General features: G+C 38.7%; 1 protein-coding gene across 1 annotated transcript; it reads left to right on the top strand.

Moving 5' to 3' along the window:
• The first annotated feature begins 789 nt into the window (after positions 1-789).
• On the top strand, positions 790-19,850 carry si:ch73-105b23.6 (mucin-like protein). The gene is made up of 23 exons (XM_058385199.1): positions 790-859; positions 988-2,595; positions 2,801-2,923; positions 5,342-5,475; positions 5,556-5,723; positions 5,953-6,132; positions 6,353-6,953; positions 7,161-7,310; positions 7,993-8,207; positions 8,433-8,508; positions 9,093-9,380; positions 9,821-10,057; positions 11,518-11,670; positions 12,008-12,186; positions 12,375-12,561; positions 12,961-13,080; positions 13,161-13,280; positions 13,381-13,401; positions 16,355-16,422; positions 16,689-16,878; positions 17,074-17,199; positions 17,383-17,545; positions 19,523-19,850. The coding sequence occupies exons 1-23, from the start codon at positions 790-792 to the stop codon at positions 19,737-19,739; spliced, it is 5,394 nt and encodes a 1,797-aa protein (XP_058241182.1). The 3' UTR covers positions 19,740-19,850.
• Positions 19,851-20,542: the final 692 nt, after the last annotated feature.

Below are 20,542 nucleotides of genomic sequence, written 5' to 3'. Positions count from 1 at the left end.
TAAATAAATAAGGTTGTCATGAAAGGACATAGTCAGGAAATAGTGAGTATCACTGTGATGATGATTATAGATAAAATTCTTTCAGGCTAAATAAATGCACAACATCTCAGAAAATGCATATCATTACTACAGACTAGGGCTAAATGTTAGCTACTTAAATTGCTTATTATTCAAATGCCCTCAGATATTAATGACCTTAGCCACAGACAAAATTATAGCATTACTATGCCACATTTAAACCCTATAAAAGGAAAGCTGTGTGATATTTACATAGAGCATAGAAACTCACAAGAATATCACAATTTTATCACAAAATACACTGCTAATAAAATGGCACTTAGGAAAAGTAAAAGTACACTCATTTACAAAAGTACAATCCTTTACAAAGTTATTTGAGCAAGAGTACATTTTAAAATGTAACAGTGTGAATGAAATGTTTTACCACCTCATTCTTTAGATTTTTTCTGTTATTACAATACTCATCTGCAGTTACTCATGTTATCTTTTTCATAGCTGCAAATCTCAGTGACTGTGAAGGAATAGGAAAGGTATGCCACGCCCACGCAGAGTGTGCAAAAACACGCAACAGCTTCACTTGTGTTTGCTTGTCTGGATACAATGGCGATGGACTACAATGTGAAGACATAGACGAATGCACTCTTGGTATTCACAGCTGCAACATACAAGCGCAATGTAGGAACACACCAGGTAGCTACAGCTGTGTGTGCCTGGATGGATATTCTGGAGATGGCATTCAGTGTGTGGATATTAATGAGTGTCAAACTGAAAATGGTGGCTGCCACACTGATGCAATTTGCACCAATACAAACGGGGGGAGAACATGCCACTGTAGGAGTGGGTTCACTGGAAATGGGCTTCAGTGTACTGATGATAACGAATGCACCAGGCCAAGCATCTGCCACTGGAATGCCGTCTGTACTAACATCCCTGGATCATACACATGCACATGTAATTCTGGATATAAAGGCAATGGTAACTATCTTTGCCTGGACACTGATGAATGTTCAGAAATTCCAGGTGTGTGTGCTTCTTTTTTGGGTTTCAAGGGTTGCAGGAATCTACCGGGAACCTATCAATGTCTTTGCAGCAATGGCTACCAAAGCAATGGGAAAAGCTGTGAAGACATTAATGAATGTGCAGACAGTGTCTGTAGTAGATTTGCTAACTGTGTAAACTCTCCTGGCTCTTATCGATGCACTTGTCAGGAAGGTTTCGCCGGGAATGGTATTACTTGCGTGGATGTCAATGAATGCAGTGGGACAAATCTCTGTGACCCAAATGCACTGTGCATCAATGTGCTCAGCAGCTATGAGTGCTCATGTCGCTCTGGTTTCCTTGGAGATGGGTTGCATTGTACTGACATTGACGAGTGTAAAGAAAATAATGTATGCCCAGTTGGTGCAACCTGCATCAACACTGCAGGCTCATTCCAATGTGACTGTGGTCAAGGCTATATTTTCAATAGAACCCAGTGTCAAGATCTGGATGAATGTGCTGTTGGCCGCTGTAGCCCCTACGCTTCATGCACAAATTTTCCTGGCTCATTCACATGTATGTGTCTTCCTGGTTTTTCTGGTGATGGTTTATCATGTATTGATGTGAATGAGTGTGCTATGTCCAACAAATGTGCCTCCTATGCTCTATGCACTAACCTTCCTGGGAGTTACAAATGCAGTTGCATTTTGGGCTACACAGGTGATGGCCTGACACTGTGCTCAGATATAGATGAGTGTCAACTGGGTAATGGTGGGTGCAGTGCCAAGGCCAGATGTGTTAACAGCATGGGATCCTTTTCCTGTCTCTGTCCCTCAGGGTTTAACCTAGTCAATGGCACCATATGTGAGGACATTGATGAATGCCAGGTACTTGAAAAGCCATGTAAGATCTATGAGAAATGCTCCAATAAAGAGGGTTCTTATGAGTGCTCCTGCCAGACGGGGTTTACTCGTCCCAGTAAGAATGCAGGATGTTCTGATATTGATGAGTGTCTAATACATCAGTCATGCCATCCCAATGCTACCTGCATCAACTCACTTGGTTCTTTTATGTGCACCTGTAAAAATGGGTTCAGAGGAAATGGTACTTATTGTGAGGATGTGAATGAATGTGCAGCAGAGGGTGCGTGTCACCAATATGCTTTGTGCCAGAACATCCCAGGTGACTTCTCCTGCCAATGCCAAAAGGGCTTTGAAGGAAATGGATTCACCTGCTTGGACCTGGATGAATGTGAGCTATCAAACACTACCTGTCCTGCTACCTCAGTGTGCATTAATTCTCCAGGAACGTATGTGTGCTCTTGTTTGAACGGTACAGTGGTATACAATAACACCTGTGCTCCACCTAGCATATGGTGTAGCCCTCCTTGCCATCCATTTGGACTCTGCCACCCTTCACCTTTGGGATTTCAGTGTGTATGTGATGTTGGGTTCAAAGGGAATGGATTCATCTGTACAGACATTGATGAGTGTGAGCAGAATGTGTGTCTCAGGAATGAGACTGAGTGTGTAAACAGTCCAGGCTCATACTCCTGCATCTGCAAAATGGGTTATTCTCAAAATGGAACGGAATGCATGGGTAACTACTAACTTTAATTTTCATTTTGACCATGACAATCAGTTAGATTAGATGCTACAGAATGATTTGCTGTTAATTACAACAATAATAATGTTTAAATCTTTGGGGTCTCCAGACCTTGAGACAGCATGAAACAAACTACTGATATAATTAGTTTTCCCCTGCTTGTTTATTTCATTACATTTTGTTTTCCCTGCTCCCAAAGATGTAGATGAGTGTACTACTGGAAAGGCAGAGTGCAGTGAGTTTGCACGGTGCGTCAACACTGTTGGGAGTCACCTGTGCTTCTGTCTCAGTGGCTTCACTGGAAATGGAAAAAGCTGCACTGGTAAGCAAGATTTCTCTATTCATACATCGTTTTGTTGTATCTTTGTTTGGCCTCTCCTTTTTTTAGTTTCTTAGGGCTGTTTCCCTGACCCTGTCCATTTTGGATGACTTCTAGACATTGATGAGTGCCAGTCTCAGAATGGAGGGTGCCATCCTGCTGCCAGCTGCACTAACTTCCCTGGTTCCTACAAGTGCACTTGCCCACCGGGTATGCCCGGGTCAGGGTATGATTGCGTGGATGTTGATGAGTGCGTGGAGAATTCAACCTGGCACCACAACTGTAGTCATCTTGCGTTGTGCAACAACACAGTGGGCTCCTATGTCTGCCAGTGCCTCGCAGGATACCAGGGTGATGGCCTTACCTGTGCAGATGTGGATGAGTGTCTACTCTCTTCACGCTGTGGCAGCAACATGACTTGCCAAAACACACCTGGTGCATACACTTGTTCTTGCATTCTCGGTAGGGTCTATGATTCCGGCACCTGTGTGAGAGAGACAGAATGTGTGAACAGCACACATGGCTGCAGTGCACATGCTGAGTGCAATGCCATACTGGGGTCATATTACTGCTCCTGCAGAAAAGGCTTTTATGGAAATGGAAAGGAGTGCAGGGATGTGGATGAATGCAGCTGGACAGAAAAGCGAGCATGCCCACAATTTTCCTACTGCTTCAACACAGAAGGCTCATACTACTGTGACTGCTGGAAAGGTTATCAGAATAATGGCACACATTGCAAGGATATAAATGAGTGTGAGATAGGTAATTTTACTTGTCCTGACAACAGCACCTGTATCAATAAGGAAGGAGGATACTACTGTCCATGCAGTGTTGGCTTTGTTGCCAAAAACTCCCTGTGTTTGGACGTTGACGAGTGTGCCACAAGGCCAAGACTGTGTCCTAACTCATCTGATTGCAAGAACACAATTGGATCCTATTTTTGTGAGTGTTGGGATGGGTACTTTGGTAATGGAACACACTGTAGAGACATTAATGAATGTTTGGATAACTCTACATGCCCAGAACATAGTACTTGTGTCAATACAGAGGGTGGGTTTTTTTGTCAGTGTGAGGTTGGGTTTTCCAGTAACAGCTCAAACGTTACCCACTGTAAGGATATTGATGAATGTTCAGAGACTAATCTGCTATGCACTAACGGGACCTGCATCAACACTGCAGGTTCATTCTACTGTGTGTGTAATAAAGGATTTTGGAGCAATGTGACAGAGTGCCTCGATATAGATGAGTGCTTGGCATCCCAGAATGGTTCAGTATGCCAGGCTCACTCCACTTGTGTAAATGTTCCAGGCTCATATAAATGTAGATGCCATATGGGTTTTCTGCTAAATGGTTCAATGTGTCAAGACATTGATGAATGCAAGATAAATGCAAGTTTATGCACTGAAAATTCACAGTGTGTAAACACTGAAGGCTCCTTTACATGCCCTTGTTTGTCTGGATACAATGCTCAGGGGCCGAACTGCATTGACATTGATGAGTGTATGCTCACTAACTCCTGCCGTCCAGACCAACTTTGTACCAATTTGCATGGTTCATACCAATGCTTTTGTGCCACGGGGTACCAGGAGAAGAATGGAACCTGCACAGATATAGATGAATGCCAGAATGCCACAGCAGTTTGTCACACTTTGGCTCGGTGCTGGAACAATGTAGGGTCTTTCTCCTGCCACTGCCCCTTAGGTTACACTGGAGATGGGACACAATGCAAAGATATCGATGAATGTTCATCCACCTCTCCTTGCCACATACAAGGCAAATGCATCAATACACCAGGATCCTACATGTGTGCGTGTTCTCCAGGTCTGTTAGCTCTTGGGCCAGTGTGTGTGGACTTAAATGAGTGTCAACAGAATCGAGGCGGGTGCCATCCTGCTGCTATATGCCAAAACTCTATAGCTGGTTTTCAATGCCAATGTGCTAATGGCTGGGATACGACGGCTCAGAAGGGGAGCGGATCATATGGATGCACTGACAGAAATGAGTGTTTGTCAGCCATTGCTTGCTATGGCAACACAACCTGCACAAATATGATTGGATCCTTCAGTTGCACCTGCCCTGGTGATAATTCCAACTGTCAACAGTCAACACAAATTGGTTAGATTCCATTACATTATAGCATAACACAACGTTGTTTCGTTTTTGATGTGTCTGTCTCCTTTAAATACTGCAGTCAGCTGTAATACAAATACCTGCTCCAAATTTGCATTGTTGGCATTTTTGTAAGAGGTTTGTCAGCATGTTTGACCTTGTACTTGACTTCTTTCTGGTAAACCATGAAACACAGTTTTTTATTGAATTTTCTCTCAAAAGGTTTCCTTCAGAGGGTAAACATGTTAGCAAAATACACGTGGATAGGAAAGCACTTAAACTAATTTAATCTCTCTAAATATATGCCCCCAGAGAATGTACTGTACCCTTTTGGACTGGAGGTTGGTGATATGAGGGTACCAATTTCAACAGCAGATGGACACTCTCCATACATTACTCTTCCTGTAGGGTTTTCATTCATGGGCAAAGTCTATGAGAGATTATTTGTAAGTATATATATTAAAACAAGTGTTTGTGTGGGTTGATTAATTGTCGTTAAGTGGTACACTCAGAAAGGTTTGTTTAGTTTTCAGATAATGGCCTGGTTCAGTTCCAGACAGTCGACACGAACGAGAAGCTCCTTCTTCCTATTCCATTCCCTAACGGATTTACTGGCAATGAAAGCATGGCCATGTTAGCTGTATTCTGGGATGACGCTGACCTCTCATTAGGTGATGGAAAACTATACTACAAGGTTAGTGCAAGAAGCTTAAAAAAGAAAAGCATGCGTTTATCAAGTCTGCTTTTCATAATCATGTTGTGTTTAATATATTACCAGATGGTAACAGCTGAAAAAAGCTGCACTAGGCTGGTCCCAGTTTTTTTTTTTTCAATTAACTTAAATGGAGATGTGTTTTGCAGCTACCTATGTGTCTTATTTATCTACCCTTACCTGACCAATTCTGTGTTTCCCTCACTAATAGGAATTCTATAAGTCAAACATGACAGATGTTTACTCTCAAATAGTCTACAACCGGACATGTGCAGATGTGTCTCAGTTTGAGTTAAAAAGAGGGAAACCTGCATTCACTCCCACATGGATTCTGAAAATCACATGGGACCATGTACTACCCATCTCTTACCAGAAAATCAACATGTCTGAGGTAAGCTAACAAGAGACTGCCCTTACAGTGCATTAGAGCTGTGTGTCATGAAAAGGTCAGTTTTCAGACAGATTTATATGGTGAAAACTTTAGAATATAGTAATAGAATGTTTCACATGCTAACCAAAATATGGACATTTTATTGAAGATGACATGAGACATGATCCTACACTGTGCATATGCAGACTGAGAAACATAAATTTTTAATGTTTTTTCATAGACAAACACATTCCAAGCAATCCTGACTACGGATGGTATTCGTTCATTTGCCTTACTTCGCTACGGCGACATGAACTGGGGTCCTGGACAGAGGATTTACCACAATGCTCTAATAGGCTACACTGATGGCATCAGTACCTTCCACAATGAGATTCCCAACTCACCCAGCAATCTGTTTGGCCCAGGTGGTCGTTATCGACCACAGAGCATTGTGGGCAACACAGGCCAGGTAGGCCAGCTTCTGTACAACCTGACTGGAGACACAGTGATCAGCTCAGATCCTCAGAAGCAGTGCCAGGTTTGGGCTTTGAGTGAGCCAGATCCCAAAGAATGGATACTAGAGCTGGCACCATGCCCTTGCACACGGACCCAAGCACTTGACAATGTGGCATTTGGTCCTGAGACACTGCCAGTGAAGAATGGTACATATGTACAGAATCTGTGGGGCCTCCGTTGGAGTGGAACTGCAAGTCAAGTGTTTCAGTCAATACTCTTCAACAAGCAAAATGCAGGAAGGAGGTGTGTGTATGATCCCCAAGGCTCTCTGCTGGCTGGCTACAGCGAACGATATTTTACCAATGACAAGATACAAGAGCACATTGGTAAAGCAGCAACTCTTTTGTCCATTATATATATCATTACTCTATTTTGCAGATTTTTTTAAAAAAGCTTTTGAAATGGGGAAATCAAAATATGCCATTCATTGTTTCAGTAGCCATAGAGAATGTTTCTGTGGACAGTGAAATATTCTTTTTCAAATATGTAGAATGTCTGTATCTGTTAATGATTTTCTCCTTTTTTGTCTTCAGATAAGGATCTCATGCCATTCCAGTGGTGCTGTGTCCAGTCTTCCTTTTGCCATCTTTATCTGGCTAAGAGACCACTAGACCGGTGTCAGGGCTATGGCTGGACACGTTCAGACCCAAACATTCCAGAAAACACAGGAGCACCTGGCCTTGGTGAGGAGTACTGGTACACTAAAACAAACATTCTACATTAAACACATTTGTCATTTCTCCAACATTAAATAACACAAGTTTTGCTCATATACCTGTACATCATTGTCAAGTTAGGAGACAATCACAGCCCTGTGAAATGTGTAGCGTTCCATATTCTTGACAGCATTTTGATCTGAGGCGTACAATCCTTTTAAAACTAATACAAAAGTTGGTCTCGGTTGAAACCTACTTGATATGTTTTTGGTGGATTGGACAATTAAAGAAAGGAAAGCAACTAAAAAATGTACCTATCTCTGGACTACATAATGACTTTTGGAATAGCATTCATGGTGATTAATCATTACTTCAAGAAGGTCAAGGTCATGTGTAAATCTATTATCCTTATATAGGATAGCTGGGTTTCCACTTTTAGTCACTAAATAAAATTTGTTTTGCTTTTTTATTCTAGGTTTCAATCATTTTAAGATATTGAACAGTTACAGACTTTCAACTGATACTATACACTAGTTAATCATATAAATATTTGCTGCAGATTTCCTCTGCCTTTAAAGCTTTTTATCTACCTTGAAAATTAAGCATTTTAAAGCCCTTTTTTATATTGATCAAATGATTTTAATTTGATTTTAATTTTAAATTTTAATTTTAATGATTTTAAATGTACCCATACACTTTTTACTTCCAGGTTTGGCATACGGAAGCCTCCACTTTGTTACATTCGATGGAACTAACTACACCTTCAAAGCCATAGGAGTGTTTGTAATTGTGCGTCTGTCCTCCAGTAAAGGCTCCAATGTCTTCACACTGCAGGGAGAGACTGGAGTGCTAGAGACTAATGGGCAGCAAAGACAAGTGCCAGCTCTTGTGCGCTTAGCTGCATACCACCAGGCCTTCGGCAAGGTTCAAAACATATTTTTATAGGATGTGATTAGCTTTGTGTGTAGATTCAAAATTTCTCTTTAGCCTGCAAATAAGAAAAAACAACAACAACAACAACCTTGGTTTATACAGTGTCTCTCTCATGTCATTTCATCTGCAGCTCTGTAATCTGTAGCTCCACCTGCTACCCATATTTGCATGTTTTAATGCTTCTATGCAAAATTTTTCCAATTTGTTTTGCTGCAGGTGGAATGGCGGAGTGCTGTGTCTGAAGAGAAGCTCATTGTACTAATCAATGATGTGGAGTTTCCTGTGTTTGCAGGTACAGTTCTCCTTGCATTGACAGATCAATGACCAGGAGAACGAAATCATAGTACCGAGTGACACCTGCAAAATCATTCATTCATTATCATTTTTCCTGGTCAGTGTTAAGGTAGATCTGGAATTTATCCTAGGAACACATCTTCTATTGGATGCAACTTCACTGAAATAGCCTTTATTTGTCACATATACATTACAGCACAGTGAAATTCTTCACAGCCATGATACAGTGCCCCAGGAGCAGAGAGAGTTAAGGGCCTTGCTCAAGGGCCTAACAGTGGCAACTTGGCCATGCTGGGGCTTGAACCTCCCATCTTCTGGTCAACGACCCAGAGCCTTAACCACTTGAGCAACTTGAGTGCAAAATCAGGGCAAAATCAGATTTAGAGGGCTAGTTTGGTGTAGCCAGGGAACCCTGGAGCACTAACACTAGCTGCTACACCTCAAGTGTCACTCCAATCTAAATGAAAGATGTGCTAGACATTCCTATACATGCTAGTGCATTTCATTACAAAATCTGTCTTGCATATGAATATTTAAATATATTTAAATATTTAACTCGAGCACCTTCTGCTGTTCTAACAGGTGTAGTGCATTCTATACAGCAAGGCTTTGCACTGCGCTGTCCCTCAGTGCAGTACTGTGCTACTATATATGAAGGAGGACTGAATGTGGCTGTGTGGATGGGAGATGCCAGGAGACTCTCTACTCTGGTGAAAGTCCCACAGAACTTTTACAATCGCACCGTGGGCCTCCTGGGCCTCTGGAGCTCCAACACTTCCGATGACTTCCTTCTCTCCAATGGACACTTGCTGTCCTCACCTGACAACAACCCACCCCCTGAGAACAGGATCCTGCTCTTCGGACAGTCATGTGTGTGGATCTTATTAAAGCTTAAGCAAATAAAACTGAATATAGCAAACAAATTAAGTCTCTTTTAGGCTTGTGCATACTTTGCTGTTACTTAAGTCCAGTGATCATTTATATGCTAAACAAATTTAAATTTGCATTTAAATGAAATAAATCACATTTTATTATTTTTATTCACTAAAATCTAACACACACTGTCTGTATTTGTAATACTTTTTAAATATTATTTATAATGCTAATAACTGAGTTATGTGACTTATAAAGTTATGTGACATATAAAATACAATTTCTCTGTGATTAACAGATGACAGATATCCAGTAATGAACACAAGTGGGTTAATACTGAATACTAGCTGTTACATTAGTACATCCTTTCATAAAGACAGCAGATTATTTACTAGTCTTGTGTTTACTCATTGCTGTCATGTCTTTCTGTCCCACAGGGGCTGTTCCTATTCCAGAGAGTCTCCTATTCTCCACTCCTCCTTTAACACCCTTTCAGCCTGTGAGCACTGAGCTATTGATGACATCGGTTAGTCCAGACACACTGTCCGGACTTCAGAAGACATGTGAGGGCAGCATGCAATGTGTGCATGACATCCTAGCCACAAATAACACTGATCTGGGTCTACAGAGCCTGCAGGACCAAAAGCAAATCTACAAGCTTGCAGTTACCTTTGGTGAGACATAATGATCCTAATCAAACTAATGTGGCCATTTGATGGTATTTTATACTATCCTGACAAGCACCAAAAATTTTATCTTAGTCTCCTGATTTGATTCTTTTTGTAAAATGTACATTAGTGTACAGTAAGTGTTGTTTGAGTTTAGGTGAGGCTAAAATGTTGCATTTGTTAAAGCTCTTTAGTTGAGTTATTAAAGGCTTGCATAAATAGTGACCACCTTTTACCTGGGGCTACCTGGACAGGATGAAATGGACTTAAATGTGATTACATGTCATGAATCTACACAAAATAGCACCAAATCTATATAATATTGTCCAAAAACAGCCCATTATATTTTCCAAAACTTTTTTTTTTTTATTTTGTTATCATGATGTTTCTTTAGGTATGTTCTCTAACAACTTTGGAGCTTTCCAGGAACAGATATATTTATTTTGTGATATCTGTTCATGTGACATAATAATTACACACAGGCCAATGCTATTAAACTAATTATGTAGTTGCGTCAGAACTATTTTTTTCACACCCATGATTTACGTTAGTGATTTTTATTTTATTTTTATCACACACACACCAATATTATGATATTTTGTAATATTGGTGATAATATCAACTACATTACATAATGTGGAAAATCTTAAAGGGGTTAATATTTAAAGGGATGAAGCCACTGTATAAATCTGTTGCCTTCACTTATTTCTACTAGATTTGTGAAATTGTAATGACTGACTGAAAACCTAAATATTGGTAACACATTACTTGAAGGAACATTGTACTGGGCCTTAATGACATATTCACATGCCTTATCCTTTGTAAAGCAACAATGTCGGATTTATAAAGGGAGTGGAAAACTATATCCGCAAAGGGCTGGTGTGTGTGCAGGTTTTCATTCCAACCAAGCAGAAGCCACACCTGAGTCTACTGAAAGCCAAGATCAGTTGATTAAACAGGTGGAATCTGGTGTGGCTCCTGTTTGAAAGAAAACCTGCACCCACACCAGCCCTATGCAGATAGGGGTTGACACCACTGAATGAAAGAATGAATGAACTCACACAAAAAGTAAAAATTAAAATTACAATATCCTTAAAATGTTGTATTGCTCGTAAAGGCAAACTAATTTTAAACATAGGATAAAGATATAAATGCTTGCCGTCACAATAGTCTTGTGCATAATGATCATATTTATGTACAGATAAAGCTTGATGCAAAGCCTTTTATGTTACTTTGCAATCTTTTGACATAAAGCTTTTACATATCATTTTGTATTGCTTTATAAAAGACGTTTTATGCTTGTGTGACTAGAAAGGTATCTCTCACATTAAGGGTTATCTCTCATTGTCACTTATGTATGATGCGCATTTAAACTAAAGCTAACTAAACTAATAAAACCATGCCTGTAAACAGGAATGTCCAAGTATGATGATTTTAAACACTGCTTTATTTTTCCACTGAAACAGGTAACATACCCCCCATTTTGAGTGAGCCCACAGTGATCCGCTGTAAGGTGAACACTACAGTAAGAGTGCAGTTTGTAGCACAGGATGCTAACAGAGACTCCGTCAGCTTCTCCCTGCTCTATCCACGACCGCCTTTGGCCTCCATAGGAAAAGGTAGAATTCTCCTAAAGTCACGGTTAAGATTGATGAGCTGCTCATTCTACTATGGGCTGAACTCAAGTGTGAGAGAGAGATTGCTGTCTTATCTATACATACCTCACAACCCTGTTTCAATTATTTAATATATAACATGAATACTTTTTCAATGTTTACTGATACACTTTTCTTTTTGAAAGGGAAGCTATGAATCATACACTATGTAGAATATTTAAAACATTTCAAGTGGAGGAAGCCATTTATTCTACCCTTTTTCAGACTGTACTGTTCATTTTTATATGACTTGTTATATGATTTGATTACTGACATAACAATGTGCTTATTCCTCTGGCAGATGATGGACTTTTGGTGTGGACTCCATTAAATATTCAACCAGTGCTGCTCACTGTGCAGGTGAGTGACCATATGTCCAGCTCTCTGCTTATCCCCATTCTGCAGCTCTGCAGCTGTCTAAATGGAGGAACCTGCCAGTACCAGAGTGTAGCAGAGAACCACTTGCAGGGAAAATTCCAGGTAACTACATTCAGTATGACCTCAAAGTGTGTGTTTAATTTGAACTCAACATATATTTTTAATATACTGTTGCTATGTCAGGACTAAATACAGACATGATGTTTTACGTGTTCTTGTTTATTCTTCTATCATATCTTGCAGTTTTTGTCCCCCACACCCTCTTTTGTTCTTAAATGATCTATTCCCAGGTTGTAGGGTGTCTGTGCCCACCAGGTTTTGGTGGACGATACTGTGGAAATAAAACTGATGTGTGTAAAGGTCAGCCTTGCTTCCCTGGAGTGGACTGCTATAGTGAAGAAGGCAGTTTTAGCTGTGGAGAATGTCCTTCCCCTACTGTCTCTAATGGCAAAAGAGGTTACAAATGTTTTGAGAATGGTAAGCATCATTCACTTTATGATTAAAAAAAAAAAAAAAAATTAAGATGTATATTTCAGTAAAATGAAATGTTCAAAACCAATGAAATCTTGCAAAGGCCTTGCTGAAGGTAGAGTAAATTGCTTTTCTCCAAAGCTCTGAACACAATACATTTTTAATACGTTATTTAATGGTGTTGAACTGGTGAGTTTTTACCAATCGCAAAAGTGCTCATGCATAAAATATCATTTTAATATTAGGTACCTCCATCATTGTGCCCATAAATGGCCTCCTGTCTCACCTTCCTGCAGTGGAAGTTTTAAAAAGTTTTTAACTAGCTCTACTTTTTGACAGCTTGATAAAAACACTTCACAAGGTATCTTTTTATTGTCAGCTAATGCTTCTTACTGTTGCCAACAGACTTCTGCCTTCCTCCTTTTCGTTTTCCTTGTCACGAGATGGCAGACTGCTACAGCACTGGCTATAACTACATATGCCGCTGTAAGCCTGGCTTTTCTGGTGATGGGCATAACTGCACAGGTATAGAAAGACATCACCCTTACAATCTGCCTTATATATACAAGACATGCCTGTAGACACATTATCCCTGCCATACACAGATATAGATGAGTGTCAGAACCCTGAAACCTGCCCGAATGCAAAGTTTGAGTGTGTGAACACACTTGGCTCGGTGTCCTGCTCCTGCCGCTATCAGAGCTCCCTGGAGTCCAATGGCTGTGGTAACTGAATTTCCTCTTTTCTATCAATTGTTTTCTTACATTGATAAATAAATATATGTTTAAATAATATATGTTTTATTTTGGTGTTTTGTGCTTTTAGGTGATTCTCCAAATCCTACAGGTAAGGCTAGATTTCACTTTTTTCACTTCTCTTCAAGTGCTAAACAAAGCATGAAGCATCATATATTATATAAATACAATACAATGTGAATATTAATAACATTCTGCAAATATACTACATTGTATTTATTTATTGGTCCCAATAAAGCTATTTTCTATAGCCTTTCCACCCATAGTATCCAAACCATTTGCAATGTATTAAAACATAGCTCTACTTCCTTGCATTCTAAACTATAAGGGTGGTTTCCCTTAGAAAAGGTAGAATCTTTCTGTGTTCCTTTCCTTGCTGAGTACAAATGACCTTGCAGCTATGACTTCAATCTTGTATACACATGCAATAATTCTACTGTTTGCCTCTTTACTATTCTCCCAAAGTTTTGATTGTGTTATAGATAAATCAAGTGTTTGTAGTGGTGTGTTGCTCTGTGGATGCAAAGCAATAAACATAAGATATTTCATACTTTTATAACTTCTTGTAAATTCTCATGAATTCAGGATGTTCTACCAGGCTCTAATCGAGTAGGATGACAGACATGATCAATGCTCCAACCTTTTGGGACTTAGGAATCTTTGTTGAGTGTTTACAGAGTCTTGCCCTAGCGGAGTGCTGAAAATCTGTCAGGCTGTGTTTTGAAAGCTAGTGATGACATTGCCATACAGTCTCCATTCTTTCTCAAAGAAACTGCCTGGAATATAAGGAAGTAAAATGGAAGGTTGTCTAGGTAACCATGGTTTTGCAGGAACATCGTTCTGTCATCTCAGGTTGATAAGAACGGCCAGATGACAAATGTGATGTAGTGAGCTGCATTTATAAGCTGCCCACATACGGGCAAGGACACATTCATGAAGTGATAACTTTGTTGTAATACACAAAATAACTTCAATTTTGAAGCAGAACCAGAGACACAGACAGGAATTTTGCATCCCCTGAAAATTTCATGCATGGACCCCTTGCCTCACCTCAAATTCGTTAGCTGAAACTATTAAAACATGGCAATAATAATAATAATAATAATAATAATAATAATAATAATAATAATAATAATAATAATAATAATAATAATAATAATAATAATAATAGTGATGCGCTGCAGGGTCTAAGATCTTCTTGTAAATAGCACCTCCAGTGGCCAGGTCTTGTTGAGATACATAAAACCATAAATCATTGAGTTTCACACTCTCTTGAGTAGATTGACACCAAATTTGCGAAGATAGGCCAAAAAAAAAACAACAACCAAGGACTAGTTTGCCCAAATAGTTTTTAATGTAGAATTGGGCAGAGCTAAATAGTTCTTAAGAAAAGACCCATGGTTGATGAGATATGGATTAAAACACCAGGTTATGATTGTTCTGTGAACAGCTTAATCATTTTGAGATGTGGATTTCTTCAGTTCCAGGCAAGGTCATGGTTGTGTCATATTCTTTACCCTTTTTATAGTAATGGTGTTAATTTTGCTCTGTGAAATATTCAAAGTTTGGGGTATTTCTTTTATAGACAAATAGGTTTTCCAGAACTCTGCTGCAATGAAATCTAATTGCATCTTCTTGAACCAGAACAACAGCAGGGTGATTACTGATTCTATCACAGCTTTTATGGCCAGTATACTCTATGCACCTAGACATGTGGATATTTAATATTAAGACTGGGAGAGTTGCAAACTTTAGTAACTTAAAAAAAAAAGAAGCATGACTGAGATTTACATATTTATGAGTATGTTGTCATCATCCAATCACCAATCACATTTGTTCCCAACAACCAATCACTGGTCACCATTGCTTTTCCACCCTTTGGAAAAGCTTGTCCATGGGGGCATACATTTTAAATTAAAATGTTAAATTTAAATAATAATCACTTATTTTGCATGGCCAATGCTTTAAAAAATTCTTAACAAATATAAGCCAATTTGCTGTTGATTTGATCGTGTTTCTAGGTGTTGTGTAACTTTTTATATAGTTATTATTATTATTACAGTTAGTTATTATCCAGAGGGTCATTAATAATTTCTGTCCCATGCTGGCTCTATGACCGTTTTTAGTGGAGAAGGAGGAGAGGACACGATCATTAATAATGGGGATGTCAAATTAGGCTAGCTTACAAATACAAATACTCACCGAGAACATGCCTAACAACTCAAACTTAAATACAGACACCGGTCACACTCAAAGTGCTCAAAACTGCAGTAGAAGTCTGTAGCTTAATCCCTAACAGTTTTAGACAGCTCATATAACTTGTTATTTTATCTTTGAAAGTGGCCAGTGTTGCAAATAAACTGCAAGTATAAACTGCATGTATTTTTTATTTTTTTAATTTCAGAAATTTTTGTTTATCTGTAGGTCTGCTTTCTAGCTGTCACTTCCTCAGTGAAATGTAGCTAGCTATTTATTCGCTTAGCTGCTTTTTATGAGATATAGCAATTTTGTTGACTGATTTCTTTGAAAAGCCTATTAAAAGAGCTTTCCCTATTTTATAAGATGCCAAATTTTACTGAGATACAGTGACATAAGGTAAGGTAAGGTAAGATCCAGATTACAGAAGAAATATAAATGAAATATAAATGAAATACTCTATATATACAAAATGTATTCAAAAGTACAAAAAAGGTGCTAAGGAACTAAGAACATATTGCAGGAGTTATAGAGTTTGATGGCCACTGGTACGAAAGACCTCCTGTGGTGTTCTGTGGTTGTCTTCAGTATAAGAAAGACATCCAGTAATTGGAATCATTTTTAACTCATTCAGTTCAAATGATCAGTCAGTTAAACTGTTTTATTATGAATTATGGATATATGAAAACTGTAATTACTATACAAATTTAAATAGTAGTTGATAATGATACCCACCATTGTGATTTCAATTTTAAAAAATGCTAATGCTGCCAGACTAGAAATACAGACCTAGGACATACACCTGAACAGCAGCGTATGCTATTTTTTATATTGAATCTCACTTTCAGGGTGGAATATCTTTAATGTCTCAGTCACCTGGAACAGTCAAAAGCCTGGGCAAGAGCAAGTTAAACAGGTGAGTGCAGACCTGAGGGCTACTGTACAGCTTGAATTGTGATTCAGGTCTTAGTTATTTCTGTAGCTTAAGATTAAGGTTTTCTATGAACAGAAAGTCAGAATGGGCAGAATTCACTGTGTCTAGTTTTAAGTTTTCATAGCCTAATTAATCCAAATGTAACTTGGATTGATTTCAGAAAACATTATATCTCATTATCAATAGCAGGCAACAGCATCTGGAATGCATCATAAAACTAATGAGTGTAATTATTCATTCATCTACAGCTGGAGCAAATCCTTTCGAAGGGTTTCCAGAATAAATTCTATGGCACCAAAATATTGCAGCCGAACTCAGGATCAGAGGATGGGAATGAGCTCAGAATTAATGTGTCCAGTGACACTCCTCATTGGTACATCATGGACTACCTGAGCCGAGTCGGTCACTACTATGGCATCAAATCAGCTTATGTAGGAGGTAAAAGAGTGTAATCAATGTATAAGGTTGCTTACATGCTATTTTTATTTATTAGGATTCCAATCCTCAAAAAAAATTAAACATTATTTATTTAGGAGAATATACAAGGTCATGTAAGATATAAAATATGAAATCACCCCTGTGCTCTCGCATTATTACTTTCATATTACTAACATACTTCTGCTGTTCCCTCAGACCTAGATGAGTGCCACGCCAACGAGACTCTGTGCACACAACCAGCTGTGTGTTACAACACTTATGGAGGCTATAGATGTGTGTGTAATGGCACTGACATGAACAAGCTACAGTCTTGCATTTTAGGTAAGATCAAGTTTCCAGTCATTGTGTATGCTATTAGCTACTATTTTACAAAACTGTAAAACTAATGTTTGTCTAATTGTTGTTTGTAGCTGTAATAATGTCAGAATCAAGAAAAAGTGCTGCTGTTTTTGCCAAGGAAAAAAAATCAAAGAGCCTAAGAGTAATAATGAACTTGTTTTTTAGTCTCAGAAAGGGATGGTCAAAATCAAAGTGAGAAAACTTGGGGAGATAATAAGGCCCTGATTCTTGGTTTGGTCCTGGGCATCGGTATCCCCCTCCTCCTCCTGCTGCTGCTGGCTGCTCTGGCCTGCTTCTGCTGCTGTCACAGGAAAACCGTGACTGGAGAGTAAGTGTGACATGTACACAACACACTGCACAGCATGATCAGTTAATTACATACACAAATAACCATAATTTAAAATTCACCAGGTGTTTATTAATGTGTAATTTCAAATGTGTAAGATTCACTGATCATCAATAAGCATCACAATTTAATGTTGCTAAATGTTGTAATGAGTGTCTATGATGCCAAGAGGAAAGGACATCGGCTATGACCTCAGGGGAGCAAATGTCAATAGAACATTAATCTGGGAAGGATTATAAAGACATAAAACAGTTTGAAACTCAACATTCGACAGTAAGAAGCATTGTTTACAAAATGGATGCAGTAGCTCTCTCAGCTTCAAAAACCTTTCTTCCCATAGACAGCTCTCTGGTCTTCATGTTGGTTTTAACAATAAATCTAACAACTTAACTAACCTTGGCTACAAGAACGCCTGTCTAACTCTTGTTCCATTTCATGTAAGTGAAAGGCCATTTTTACTTCGGGTTCAACCAAATTCTGGCTTTGAAATTTTCAAATTCTAATTTTTTCAATTGGCCTCACTGTTTCTATACTTTCAGAGTGGACTATAAGCAGTAAGCTGTCCTAAACACAGCAGGAAACTCACTGATAAATGCTGATCCTGCTCTTCACATGTATTTGTAATATCTGAATTTGAATACCATACCTACCAGAAATATCCAGTAGATGGTGATATTACTCTGCTACTTACTCAGCATGACGCCTGGAATAAGAGTAGCAGAGCAGTATATATATGAGGGAATTTTTATTATTATTCACAATAAGAACACATTTTAACCCCTGTTATATACGTTAATATGTTAGGGCTGTGATTTCATTTCATTAAGGGACAACTGAAACATAATGATAAAAGTGCAACAGGAAATTACTGAATATTCAATTATGACTGTGAAGTCAGAAATAAAAAACAAGATTGCTGATTTCACTGAAAAGATAAAATGATGTAAGAGCAACTTAGTTAAACTTTCACTTTTTTTAGTATTGTCCTTGTGTCACAAATAAAAAATAATGACAACAACTGTGTATTCCTGAACCATTTTCGCTTTGTGGCACGGTACATTATCCTGCTGAAAGAGGCCACGGTCATCAGGGAATACCGTTTCCATGAAAGGGTGTACATGGTCTGCAATAAAGCTTAAGTAGGTTAGGTAGGTGGTACGTGTCAAAGTAACATCCACATGGATGGCAGGACCCAAGGTTTCCCAGCAGAGCATTGCCCAAAGCATAACACTGCTTCCGCCGGCTTGCCTTCTTCCCGTAGTGCATCCTGGTGCCATGTGTTTCCTTGGTAAGCGACACACCGGGCCATCCACATGTAAAAATCATCCACATGTAAAAATCATCATCCACATCAAAAATGTGATTCATCAGTCCAGACCACCTTCTTCCATTGCTCCGTGGTCCAGTTCTGATGCTCACATGTCCATTGTTGGCAACAAACTGTGATGTACTGTGTATTCAGACATGGTTCTATCAGAACCAGAATTAACTTCTTCAGCAATTTAAGCAACAGTAGCTTGTCTACTGGATCGGATCACACCGGCCAGCCTTCACTCCCCACATGCATCAATGAGCCTTGGACCCTGTCGCCGGTTCACCGCTGTTCCTTCCTTGGACCACTTTTGATAGATACTGACCACTGCAGACCGGGAACATCCCACAAGAGCTGCAGTTTTGAAGATGCTCTGATCCAGTTGTCTAGCCATCACAATTTGGCCCTTAGTCAAACTTGCTTAAATCCTTATGCTTGCCCATTTTTCCTGCTTCTAACATATTGAGTACAAAATAATCATTATCTGCCTAATATATCCCACCCACTAACAGGTGCTATGATGAGGAGATACTCAGTGTTATATTATATTATTAATATATTATATTATTAAATTAGTTGTTATATGAGATGGGCTTTGTCTGCAGGGTTTTAAGTCTAACTTCCTCTTTCTATCTTTTCCTCTTAAGAATCCCTCACTTACTGCCAGAATATGTACACGAGCATTTCAGCTCTCATTTCAACTACAGCAACCCTGCCCTGCACTACAAAAGCCACTGCAGCCCACGTATTCTTGACAACATCACACCCAGAAACAAAAGTTACAACACAGTTTGTCCCATTTCTGCCACCTGCACACATGAATGCAGCTGTATGCATGCAGATGAAGAGAAGATAAATATATAAAAGAAAATATCTATCAAATATTAATGACTGCTTTTTTAACTGTGCACCTTGATCAAATGTAAACTATATTAATTACACATGCAGGCATGTACTGATGTACTGAATGTTTATAGCTGCATTAAATCTTTATATGTACACTATGTTTGTTCATTGACTCTCTATAAAATACATTTAAATGTCCACTCATTTCATTTCATTCTTGCAGTTATTACAATGTGCTGATGTTTAAACATAATTTCTAATTAGTCTGTCGAATGCATATATGCAATTATCAGATTATTAGACAGTCATTTCAGTAAACATGATTTTTAGAAAATATGATTACTTGTAATGGAAGTAAAAGGGCAGTTGCTGGACCAGTTAACAATCTTTCATGTTATATAAATAAATACATATTTTTGTAGAGCGCTTTACAAGTCAACCTAAAAATAAAAATGAAAATTAAGCTATAAATCTGTATAATCCATCATTTCAGAGATTCAGAATCTGTTTTTAGAAACAGATTTTCAGAGAGACCATTTTCAGAGGAAGGAATTTGTGGTTATGTGTAAACAACGTAAATTTACACAGTTTATGTATCACAATTTTCACAAAGTTTGGACGAAACATTAAAAAGAAGCTTCAGTAAGAAATTTGTCTTGCACTGTGTATTTCTAACAATTACTGGAGAAATTCACTTAAGCCCTTAGGCTTTCATTATAAGTAGGAACGGAGTATTCTCTCACTACAAAGAAACATTGAAATTCTTGTCTGTGGCAATCGCACATACACAACAGATGCTGTAGGTGGCGATAAGGTTGAAA

This window comes from Hemibagrus wyckioides, linkage group LG03, assembly GCF_019097595.1.
Source record: "Hemibagrus wyckioides isolate EC202008001 linkage group LG03, SWU_Hwy_1.0, whole genome shotgun sequence".
In the NCBI taxonomy this organism is placed as follows: domain Eukaryota; kingdom Metazoa; phylum Chordata; class Actinopteri; order Siluriformes; family Bagridae; genus Hemibagrus; species Hemibagrus wyckioides.
Note: the sequence above shows the minus strand (reverse complement) of the source record. Positions and strands in the feature narration are given on the sequence as shown.